This window comes from Atractosteus spatula, chromosome 26 (genome assembly GCF_055471065.1).
Source record: "Atractosteus spatula isolate fAtrSpa1 chromosome 26, fAtrSpa1.hap1, whole genome shotgun sequence".
In the NCBI taxonomy this organism is placed as follows: Eukaryota; Metazoa; Chordata; class Actinopteri; order Semionotiformes; family Lepisosteidae; genus Atractosteus; species Atractosteus spatula.
Genome location: NC_142731.1, coordinates 4,359,467 through 4,371,814, shown reverse-complemented (window position 1 = coordinate 4,371,814; position 12,348 = coordinate 4,359,467). Strand labels below are relative to the sequence as shown.

The 12,348-nt window shown below is 42.1% G+C and overlaps 1 protein-coding gene across 1 annotated transcript in view; it reads left to right on the top strand.

The window, feature by feature from the left end:
• Positions 1–12,348, top strand: part of ace (angiotensin I converting enzyme (peptidyl-dipeptidase A) 1) — a 28,037-nt gene that overhangs the window by 12,954 nt on the left and 2,735 nt on the right. Inside the window, exons 8-22 of the mRNA XM_088906264.1 lie at positions 503–726; positions 1,201–1,345; positions 1,686–1,784; positions 2,141–2,263; positions 3,910–4,115; positions 5,205–5,341; positions 5,759–5,917; positions 6,627–6,714; positions 7,397–7,540; positions 7,760–7,951; positions 8,933–9,030; positions 9,722–9,894; positions 10,238–10,461; positions 11,459–11,603; positions 12,109–12,207. Coding sequence (XP_088762390.1) covers positions 503–726; positions 1,201–1,345; positions 1,686–1,784; positions 2,141–2,263; positions 3,910–4,115; positions 5,205–5,341; positions 5,759–5,917; positions 6,627–6,714; positions 7,397–7,540; positions 7,760–7,951; positions 8,933–9,030; positions 9,722–9,894; positions 10,238–10,461; positions 11,459–11,603; positions 12,109–12,207 — 2,256 coding nt within the window. The remainder of the gene's footprint in view (positions 1–502; positions 727–1,200; positions 1,346–1,685; positions 1,785–2,140; positions 2,264–3,909; positions 4,116–5,204; positions 5,342–5,758; positions 5,918–6,626; positions 6,715–7,396; positions 7,541–7,759; positions 7,952–8,932; positions 9,031–9,721; positions 9,895–10,237; positions 10,462–11,458; positions 11,604–12,108; positions 12,208–12,348) is intronic.

The window sequence follows — 12,348 nt, the reverse complement described above, 5'->3', positions numbered from 1 at the left end:
AGTCATATTGCAGTTCAGTGGAGATTTGAATGAGGTTTATTTCGTAACGTCTCCTGGAGATCATACTGACAGGGTAATTCTCTCTTTATCTGATCTACTTACTATTGCTTACAATCACTTTTTATACTTGTAAAACATCCCTAAGTGCTCTAAATGTCACTGGAGAAGCTGGCATTTTAGGATCAGTATTTTTAGATCCTTTGGATCCTTCCTGCAGACTTCCATGTTTGTGAGACAACGGTATGCTTGCTCAGTTTATCCTTCAGATCCTTTGTGACAATAACGGGTGTCTAAACAGCATGTCCTTCACACAAGAAGACCCTTCATAAAGAGCAAATCCTACCACCAGAAAATTCTACAATGAGATATATTTTTGCATTTTTAAGCACACTCATACATGGAAGGATGTAACTCATAGCTGCTTTTATTTATTCCTGAAGTTTCAATTCGATTGTGCAGGTTGACTTCCTGTGGTTAAATTCTCTTGCTGTTCTCTGTATAGGATTAAGCAGTGCACCACAGTGACCATGGAGCAGCTGTTCACTGTGCACCACGAAATGGGCCATGTGGAGTACTACCTGCAGTACAAGGACCAGCCTGTTGGCTTCCGCAGTGGGGCCAACCCCGGCTTCCATGAGGCAGTGGGGGACGTGCTGTCTCTGTCTGTCTCCACACCCAAACACCTCAAAGAGATCGGCCTACTGGAATCCTTTGTCCCGGACAGTGGTACAGTACTGCACACAATGAGTACAAATCCTTTCTTTTCTTCATTGTTTCCAATTCACTCTTTTTGTTTTTCTGCGAAACTGTGGTTCAGTGGGTAATACCGAGTCCAGATCTGGCTCTGTCTTTGTGGATTTTGCATGTTGTTTTTTTTATGCTGTGGCTTTCTTCTCCTCCTGATGGATGGAGTTTTAACTGGCATCTCCAAAGTGCCCCAGCATGCATAAGTGCCCTTGGTAGTGTAGTCCTGCCTCTTGCCTTGTGCCTTCCGGCTTAGGCTCTGCCTCACTGTGACCCTCTAAGGATAAAATAGATCTTTGTTTTCATTTCTTTATATTTTCTTTTCTATGCCTTTTTTTCCTTTTTGTCATTTTTTCATTTTAATTTTGGTGTTCATTCTTTACTTCCACATAGCAGATAGGATAAGAAATATCCTTGGTTAAAGGATAAAGAGCACTGATTTCAGTTCCCTTCCAGAAAGTGACATTAACTACCTGCTGAAAATGGCCCTGGAGAAGATTGCCTTCCTGCCCTTCGGATACCTCATCGACCAGTGGAGGTGGGGGGTGTTTAGCGGACGCACCCCACCTGAGCGCTACAATGCAGACTGGTGGTACCTGAGGTACAGTATGAGGGGCAGGCAGACGGACAACTGGGCCATATGGGAAATATGTGCTGCAGACTGACAGAGCGTGTGTTGTCTCACAAATGAAAATTGGAACGAGTCGACAAACTGTCAGATTACCCACCACAGACCAGTACAATAACAAAAAAAAAAGGCAGACCAGCCTCATCAAAAGTTGTCTTTATGCCATGGAATGCTTTTGAAAATGCTTGACCGTATTTGACTGTTTTCGGCTATATCCATTAGGCATGCTGTGTTTACGTGTGGTAGAGGTTTTTCTGACGGAGACCAGTTGTCTGACTTCAGGCTGTTGTTTATGTCTTTTAAACTCCTTAAGAACAAAATACCAGGGGATCTGCCCACCAATCGAACGCAGTGAGGAGCACTTTGATGCTGGGGCCAAATTCCACATTCCAGGAAATACTCCATATATTAGGTAGGAGTTCCACTCTTCCTGAGTAACTTCACCTGTGCACAACAAATTGATATATACAACTGAGACCGTGTCTAGAGGCGTAATGGCACCTTATGTAAATAAAAAGCCACAGACTCCTAATAAAGATATTACTTTCATAAAGAGCAGAGCTCTTCTCCAGCATATTTAAAAAAAAACATATGCTGTGTTAATTTGTCCTCTCCCTGCACAATAATCAGTGGCAGTATCCCTGTTTGTCACTATCACAAGATTCATTTGGTTGTTTTGAATTTCAGATTCAGGCTTAAACTGGTATGCGTCTCTACATTCAGTTTTGTTGTAATGGATAGTGAAACCTCTACCTTTCCTCCCTGTAGATATTTTGTCAGCTTCATCCTTCAGTTCCAGTTCCATCAGAAACTGTGCGAAGCAGCCAATCATAAGGGACCATTGCACCAGTGTGACATCTATCGTTCCAAGGAAGCAGGAGCTATCCTACAGTACGTAAATGAGAGCCGGGCCGTGCTTTAGAAATAAATTCCTATCTATATACACATCTACTGTAAGGTTGCCTCCTTCTGATTCGAGACTAAATGTTTACTTGAGGGTTTGCTCCCTATAAACAGTACTAAAGAAATAGAGTCAGGTGAGCATGATTGACTGAATGGCCCCATTTCATCTGTGTATTTCTGATGTACAGTTTTTCCAAGATAAGGAGGCCTGCATAATACCCATAATTAAAACAATCATAGCCCATTTCATGAAAGGGAGACGCATAGAAGCTTCAAGAAGAATTATATCAATTTGATATTTTCTAATTTTATAAGAGCATAAGGCCCCTTTTGCTCATTTGGTAGTTTGCTTGCCAAAGCAAGAATATAAAACTTCATCTAAAGTTCCTAGAGTATATCCTTCAATTCACTAGGTTATCTCTCAGTACAGGTCGAGTGCCTGCCTGCCCTGATTTGAATCCACATTCCCTCTGCTGTTGCCTTACTGCTAGAGTAATTATTTCGGAGGCAGCAGAGCTTTGAAAAGACATGCTGGGATTTAACGTGTGGAGGTGTGGGAAAAGCAATGCAGATGTGTCAGATCTACATTTAGTGCAACATTTTGGGAGAGCCATTAGAAATTCCTCAAAACATTTATAACATGTTTAGCTTGTATTGGCCAGCTCAGGAAGGGGTTTATCCTCTGTTACTATTAATTCCTATTCCTACCTTGTTAGCAGTAAAAAAAAAAGGCAGATACAGTGTATTTTTATGAGCTTGAGAAAATCCTTCTTAACTGTTTTGGGACACACAGTGCACTTAAGTTAATCCATTACACTAATTCTTAGAACTAAAGTTTAAAGTCTTAAAGAAGCTTTCGGAATTACTACCAGACTTCTAACTAGATGTGTAGAATTAGATTTTTTTTTTACTGCTTTGACAAATAATTACACAATGATGATAAACGTCTGCCTTTTTAAATATAACTATACTACGTCTTAGTCCTTCCAGTTGCTTTGTTGTTTTCAGTGTCTTGCATGTATAAACAGCCAGCAGCCATATCACTCTGCAACTCAACTGGCAACCCACTGAAGCTAAGCAGGTGTGAGCCTGGTCAGTACCTGGATGGGAGACCTCCTGGGAAAAACTAAGGCTGCTGCTGGAAGAGGTGTTAGTGGAGCCAGCAGGGGGTGCTCACCCTGCGGTCTATGTGGGTCCTAATGCCCTAGTATAGTGACGGGGACACTATACTGTAAACAGGCGCCATCCTTCGGATGAGACGTAAAACCAAGGTCCTGACTCTCTGTGGTCATTAAAAATCCCAAGGCGTTTCTCGAAAAGAGTAGGGGTGTAATCCAGGCGTCCTGGCCAAATTTCCCATTGACCCTTACCAATCATGGCCTCCTAATAATCCCCATCTGTGAATTGGCTTCATCACTCTGCTCTCCTCCCCACTGAGAGCTGGTGTGTGGGGAGCGTTCTGGCGCACTATGGCCGCCGTCGCATCATCCAGGTGGGGCTGCACACTGGTGGTGGTGGAGGGGATAACGCTTTGAGTGGAGTGTCCAGAAAAGCACTATATAAGTGTAAGCAATTAATATTATTATAAACCATGAGTGACACACACTTCTCACCATGGGTGGGGGTTCTCTTAGAAAGGTCCTCAGCGCTGGCTCCTCGAAGCGCTGGCAGGATATCCTGCAAGAAGCCTTGGGAACAAACCGAATGGATGCTGGACCTCTGATGGCATACTTCAGTCCCATCATCGACTGGCTGAAGGAGCAGAATGCCAATGAGACCCTAGGGTGGCCAGATTTTGAGTGGCGCCCCCCTGTGCCAGAGGGATATCCTGAAGACATAGGTAAGTGGCACCCTCCGCACTGGTCTGTGTACAGCACATTTAAGATCAATGGGATTTTGGGAACTTTGATCCTGTTGTGAGTGTGTGTACGTGTGTGTGTTTTTCAGAACAATAATTTATATTCGTGTCGCTCAATGCACAGTCCTCTATCCCAACTTCAATTTCTACATTTGATTGACGTTTTTCCAAATTTAAGAAACATGTGAGACAAGAGCAGACAGCCTATTTTGTACACAGCGTTAATTTGGTTATTATAATATTCAGACTTCTTTCATATATTGCAGGGAATGTTTTTTTTTTCTTTTTGACAAGCAATATTTGCTTCCAACCCAGCTAACAATTAAATGCCAGTTTTCTGCATTGTAGGGCCATCTCACAATGCATCTGTCAGAACCCTCGTGCACAGTTGGTTTATTTGAATTGCAAGTCTGAGGAAAAAAAATAGACAGCTCTACATTTTGCATACTGATGATCTTGTCAGCCTTGAAGGATTAACCATAAATCATTGCCAAGCACAATACCATATCAAAGACACCTAAAATAGATCCTACCGGGACATTTTTGTGCTGACAGATACAGTAGATAAGAGTGATTTATTTATATAAAAGTTCAAGGTGTGAAAATCTGAAGGGAACAACACATGAACCCCTGCTGTCTTAAAAGCCATGCAGTTCCCTAAGAAAATGCACTGTGTAATGTTTGAAGGCTTAAAACACTTCTTAGACATTACAGAACACAACAGCTCTGAATTCATTAACCTCTGTCCTTAAACTCTCTCAGCTATGCTTGAAATAAAAAAGAGAATATGCTTCAGGCTTGCTGTTTTTCTTTCAACAGCTTTCAGATTTTATTCACAAAAAATAGTGTGTCTATGTCAAAAATCCAAAAACTTCTCACGAAGTTCGTACAACACACTTGAAGATGTTAAAACCTGTGTGTGATGCAGTGGGTTCTTGAATTCCCTTTTCACGTCTCATGCTATCTGAGGAAGAGTTTAGGGAGAACAGTCTGTCCCACTGAACTTGAAAACGATTGGGAAAAAGATTCATGCGGAAGTGGTTTGATGTATTTTTCTTTGCCCTTTGCCAGACAAAATTGCAGATGAGGAAAAAGCCATCGAGTTCTTGGACCAGTACAACTCCACAGCTGAGGTGGTGTGGAATGCTTACACTGAGGCCTCCTGGGTATACAACACTAACATCACTGAAGAAAGCAAGCAGACCATGGTAGGTAGTTGGGTAGTTGGGCTGTTTAATTAAAAAGTAGAATACTGCACGAACACAGAGCAGGGGTTCACTGTCCTATTTCTGATGACTGCACTAATCAAGTCTGGTTCATACTGTTTTCAAATTCTCCTGAATCTGTAAGAACAACAAAAACATCTTTTCTAAAAAGATAATTTAGGTTCTGGAACATGTAGGTGGGTTTTCTATGCAATGTGAAATAAAAATTGCAGATGTTGGTTTGATGGGAAACCTGGACTGCTTTTGCATCCCCAGGACCGGAGACAGGAAGTACCATACAAAAATTTCAAGTGGTGGGGGGGGGGAAGGATTTCATTCCCCGGTGATTCAGTTTTGTGATCGTATCTCCAAACTCCATGCCGTATTAAAAAGAGTTTATTATCTTATTTTTTTTTTTAGTTGGAAAAGAACTTGGAGATGTCAAACCACACCCTGACATATGGACTGGAGGCACGCAAGTTCGATTACACCGATTTCCAGGATGAATCGGTGAAGCGCATTCTGAAGAAACTGAGTGAGATTGAGCGTGCGGGACTTCCACAGAATGAGCTCAAAGATGTAAGAAGCATTGGAGCTTTAATTAACTCGCTAAGTGGATACTTTGACGGACAGACGGACTGATGAGCTGACTTGCACACTGGTTGGATATTATGGCAGATTGACATGACAGACATTCTTACTCACTGGGTGCGCTGAAATGATGCACCAACTGACTGACACAGTGATTGACCGAACACGACACCTTCTGACTTCCTTCAGACTGAAGATCAGATTAGCGTGCTGAATAAGAGACACAGGAACGCGATTACTACGGCTTCTGACCATAGGCCTCACTTAGTGAAATGCTCTCTGGCCGATTGGGTCATTCTTGCCGTTTTTACCTAGGAAGGAATCCTAGATGTAAAACGTCAAATATTTATTTTGTGAGGGACACAGTAGAATGAAGATGTATAACAATGCAAAGCGGTAGAGCTGGTTTGATTAATTTTTAATAGAACCTGGATGATTACATTTGTATTTTTATGTTCCAAATGTCAATGTTTTGTCAGTGTTTTAAAATAAAATTGCCTAATAAGCATTTAATGAGTTAATGCATTTAGAACCATTAAACACAAAGAAACACCAGTCATGAAAATAAATCAAAGTGTGTGAATGGGGAGTTCTGAATATAGTTATTGCAAGACTTCTGTAGAATTTCTGGAGCTTCTTGTGTCTTTTGGCAAGTTCTGCCCTGTGATGTCTGACACAAGACTTTTTCTTCGTCCAGTACAATGAGCTACTCTCTAAAATGGAGACCACATACAGTGTTGCTACGGTGTGCCAAGAGGGTCAGCGATGCCTCCCCCTGGACCCTGGTGAGCCCCCACGTCTCCCCCAGACGTGCAAATGACCCCTCAGACTGGTCTTATTTTTGTGATATGTTGTTGTAGTAGTGTGGAACTGGAGGGGAACCCTCACTGAACTTTCTGAACTGTTTTGAAATTGAAGGTAATTATATCTCAGGAGAAAAATTGTGTCTGAGCGAAGATATCTTACAAAGAACACCATTCGGGATTATGTTGGTTTTTTGTATCGCGTGCAGTTGCTTTGAATTATGGGAATGAAGGCTCATTAGCAGTAGCTCTGAATTATCGGTATAAACATTAATTAGCTCTACACAGTGCTTAGGGGCTTGAAATCGTCTAAAAAGACTATTAATTCTATAATTATGATAATCAGAAATCTCTTCAGCTGGCCCTGCCCCCCTTAATGTTATAAAACAGCAAGAGCTAATTAATATTCATTCCAATAATAAAATCAGGATGGCTTGTCCAAAAATATTTCTGCATTGTATTGGTATGTAAGGTTACAGAGACCAGGCTTGGAATGGTTTCAAACAGTTACTTAAGAACCAGATGAATGAAACCCTGTGCATGGTTGTACAGGTCTAGTTGACTGTTATGCATCAAAAATACATATAGATGGGTATGCTCTTGGACTAAACACATCCCGTTCCAAATATAACGATCCGGATCCCTCTGCTGTCTCCTCCTGCAGATCTCACTGAGATTATGGCCAAGTCCCGAGACTACAAGGAACTCCTTTTCGCCTGGCAGGGATGGCGTGATGCCTCTGGGAAAAAGATTCGCCAGGATTACAAGACATACGTGGAGCTCAGCAACAAAGCAGCCAGACTGAATGGTGAGGGCTTGGATGCAATTCAAAGATGACCAAATGGCCACATTACATCACCAGAACACACTATATTCAGAAGTGTGCTACTCTTGAGTAGTCTGCTCAAAGCCTGTCATTAATGCAGTGGGGGAAAAAATATTAAAGCTCACAGAGTGGGGAAAAAATGAAGGACGTGGAAGAATTTCTGCAGCACATTTATGGGTTATTTTCTCTTTTACTCTTCAGGTCACCCCGACAACGGGGCCTACTGGCGCTCACTCTACGAGACGCCCACCTTCGAACAGGACCTGGAGAGGCTGTACCAGGAGATGCAGCCCCTCTACCTCAACTTGCACGCCTATGTGCGCAAAGCCCTGTACAAGAAGTACGGATCTGAATACGTCAACCTGAAGGGACCCATCCCTGCCCACCTGCTGGGTAAGTGAGGCACTCAGAAGAGAATCACATTGCTAGGGCCCAGACAGTGGAGAAGTATCGCCTGTGCAACACTCTGCTTTTATAGTTCTTCTCATAGGTAAATTATTATTAGAAAATGAAAACCTTGAATTACCTTGGTTATAAAACGTATTGTGTGGAGTCACAATGATGCTGTGCTTGGCATTGCTGCCTTGCAGAGCTGGAGCCCTGGGTTTAATTTTAAGGATGCTGTCGCACAGAGTTTGTATGTTCTCCCTGTGTATGTGTGGGATTTCCTCCAGGTGTTCTGGTTCCTCCCCATCAGTCCAAAGACATGCTGGTAGGTTCATTGGCTTGTAGGAAAACTGAGCCTGGTGTGCGAGTGTCTGTGTGTGCCCTGTGATGTCCAGTGTGTATCCTGCCTTGTACCCGCTGCTTGCTTGGATAGTCTACAGCACTCCTGTGACCCTGTATTGGATAAAGCAGTTAGGAAATGGATGGAAGGATATTTATGTTTAAGATAAGGTTCTAAGTCATGTGAAAAATAGTTGGATTCATGGATCCAGGTTTAGTGAGTTCAAATAAAAGCAGGAACAGCGAGGCTTACAGAAAACATTAGAGTGCAGGGCCACTGTGTCTTCTGATTTTCATTTATGCCTGGGCTCTTAATGAATTTGAGTGAACTGATTGTTTAATTTATTGTAATAGCTTATTACTGTCTCTAGGTCTTACCTATAAAACCTATGCAGTCCTCCAGGACCAGTAGTGAATATGATTGAAATGGACAGTAGCTTATACTGTGCAGAAAACCCAATGCAAATTACTGACAAACTCCATGCACGCATTCCCATATCACTCAATCAACAGTTACTGTATGTTTACCATGCTGCATTTTTCAAACTGTTGCTCTGGCGCCCCCTAATGGTGGCAGTGTCATTACACTCATAAATCCATGGGTTTTTCACAGGTTTCAACACATCTAAAATAATTAACTTTTAACAGGTAACATGTGGGCCCAGTCCTGGTCTAATATATATGATCTAGTGACTCCTTTTCCGGATGCTGGGCAAGTTGATGCCACCCCAGCAATGATAGCCAAGGTAAACCATTTTATATTGAACTTTATTTGTATTTTAATCTCAGTTTAATCTCACTCCCCTGTGTCCTTTCACGCTTGCATCAAATAATGCGACCAAGAGACTTTCTGGTTTACATCATCTGAAGGATGTTTTTTTTTAGCATCAAAAACAGATTAAACCTTTTTTAGAAGGATGTTCACAAAAATCTTGGATACCTTTGCAGTGCATTGCCTGACATTCTGATTACATTCTGATACCTATTAAACAGTTCAAAAACAGAGAAATACATCATTAGTGCTTTTGATACAGGTGTTCTGGGGGCAGAGTTACTCAAATCTGTTCCTTGTGCCTTAAGAGTTTTCCACTTTAAATACAAACAGAAGGAGGCCGTTCAACCACTCATCTCATTAGCGTGATAGCTGATAATTGATTTCTGCGCATTTTGTTCTAGATCTCTATAAACTCTTTATGTAAAGAAGTGTCTCCTGATTTCAGTTGTAAATGCCCATTTACCACTTGTGTATTTTTATTCAATTCTCTTTATTTTTATATAGCTGAATTTACTTTTTGTCAATGTGTATTTCAGGATTTTAAATGCTTGTATCATTTTCCCTCGTGAGACTACCCTGTCAGTGCATGAAATTCCCTCAAGGCCAGAAAATATCCTTGGTTCAGTCCGGTGTTCCAAGTGGTAACTGGGATGTCATTTCAGGGCTGGGATGCACGGAAGATGTTTGAACAGTCAGACCACTTCTTCCAGTCCCTGGGATTGATTCCCATGCCCCCGGAGTTCTGGAGCAAGTCCATGCTGGAGAAGCCCTCCGATGGGCGGTCGGTGGTATGCCACGCCTCGGCCTGGGACTTCTACAACCGCAAGGACTTCAGGTATGGGGCCTCTGTACACTCAGCTGCATTGAAAGCAGGATTATAGCCTTTGAGAGCAACATATCCCAGTATGCTCAGGCCATTATTCTAGAGGCCATACTCGCGTCCAGAGCTAGCTTCAAATATGGAACATAAACTACATCTTCCCCCTACTGCAATTTAACATAGTACTACAAAGAAACGTCACTGCTTAGGCAAGATGTTTGAACAGGATTGAATGGCTGCCGCTTGTACTTCAGCAAGGTCAACTACAGTTCATTACAATGACACCTATAAAGGGTTGTCCTTTGTAGTGTAGTAGTGTAGTGCTGTTAGTTCATGGTGTCCAACCCTTGTATTGCAGGATCAAGCAGTGCACAGTGGTGACGATGGATGACCTGATCACTGTACATCATGAGATGGGCCACGTGCAGTACTTCCTGCAGTACAAGGACCAGCCTGTCCCGTTTAGGGATGGAGCCAACCCTGGCTTCCACGAGGCCATCGGGGACGTTCTGGCCCTGTCGGTTTCCACACCCAAGCACCTGCACAGCATCGGCCTGCTGGACAAAGTGGAGAACAACCATGGTAATCATGGCACGGGTTTCTCGCATCTTTCTGCTTAGAATAGAAGCAGTTCCACATGAGGACTATGAGGAATTGACTCAGTAATTTGAAATGTCTAAAAAGGACAAATAAATCTGGAACAGTTTACTCAGGATGTTCATTATGGATCTTAATTCAATTGTAATTTGAATGGATTAATGAGTCCCAAAGGATTCTTTGCATTTTTAAATTACAACAAATTCTGTAGCCATCATTACTCTATTATTTTATAGCTGGTGATTCATTAGTGTGACAGGATACGGTAGCTAAATACTGACAAATCACAAGCAAAACGATGGAAAGAAGTGTCTAAGATTGCCCTCTGCTGCTGAAACAATATAGGATAGATGTTTCCTGCCTTAAGTTGTGTATGCGCTGTACTTATACTAAAAAAGCAAAAGCTAACTCCTAACACTTCAGAATAAGTATTTTTAAGATTAAACATTAAATTAGGACTTCAGTCTAATTATCCACGAAATATATGCACAATGTTATGGGTTATTATCATTTTTGTCTTGAAATGAAATGAAAACCTTACCAAGATTATTTCACACACTTCTGTCTTCTCCTATTCTCATTCCTGTCTCCTGCAAACATTAATTTAATGTTCTAAGGGTCACCAAAGTCACTTGTCTCTGTTTTTGGGATCTGCTGGGCTGTTGACCCTGTGCAGTATTTGCTTTTCCCAGCAGTGCTCTGCTCTTCCACCTTGGTGGTGCTGTAGTCTTTTGATCTGATAATGATGTTGTGTAAAAATTCTTGTTAATCATTTCTTGTTTCATGATTAAGATTTCTAGTCCTTAAATGCACCATAGTTCCAAATAATATTCAGTTGTCCTCATAGTCTCTTCAGAAATCAAATGGTCTGAAAGATTCAGGTGTTTTCCTGTGAATTTTTTGTATCCATCCATTAGAACATTTGTAGCCATAAACTTGCGGTTAATTTGTACTAAATGTGTGAACTGAACTTTGTCCACAGACAGTGACATTAACTATCTGATGAGCATTGCTTTGGACAAAATTGCCTTCCTGCCCTTCGGCTACCTGATGGACCAGTGGCGCTGGAAGGTTTTCGATGGGCGGATCTCGGAACAGGAGTACAACAAGGAGTGGTGGAACCTCAGGTGAGAGTGGACCTGCTGCCCCGCTCCCCTGCTTGTATCTGCTCATGCACTGCTTTAGTCAGACAAGTGTGAGCAGCACGTGGGATGAGACCAGGAGGGAGAAAATACAGTGGAAATATTTCAAGCATGATCTTTGCCCACACTGGTCCTTCAATTAAACAAATCTTGTACTCATCATCCGGCAGCACACTCTGATAAACCTTCCCATGTGTGTTTTTTTATTTTGGAATCACTAATTTTATACGCACATAACTTGGAAAGTGTAGCTGTTTTAAGACAGCTTAACTCTCTGGCTTTGACACCTCCACATCTTAGGACACATGAACACACTCTTCTAACACCCACCTGCTGAGCAAACTATCATTTGATACGCAAACCTCTATGTCTTTGCTGGATAGTCGATAGGGGCCCGTCTGATTAATCCCTGCTCTGCTGCATTTGTATAACTTCCTGCCTCAATTTGCATTGATGATAATTTTCCTTCTGCTGCTGCCAAACCCTTCAGGCTGAAGTATCAAGGACTGTGCCCGCCTGTGCCTCGCTCAGAGGAAGACTTTGACCCCGGTGCCAAGTTTCATATTCCTGCCAATGTCCCTTATGTCAGGTAAATGGTCTCCTTCCCAATTCTTATCTATAAGTCTGTGTCCATCTACACTGGCAGGATGAGTGTGGACCACAGGTTTACAGAACAGGTTTGTCAACAGAAGGGAGCTCACACACAATTCACGAGGGACAGCAACATCCA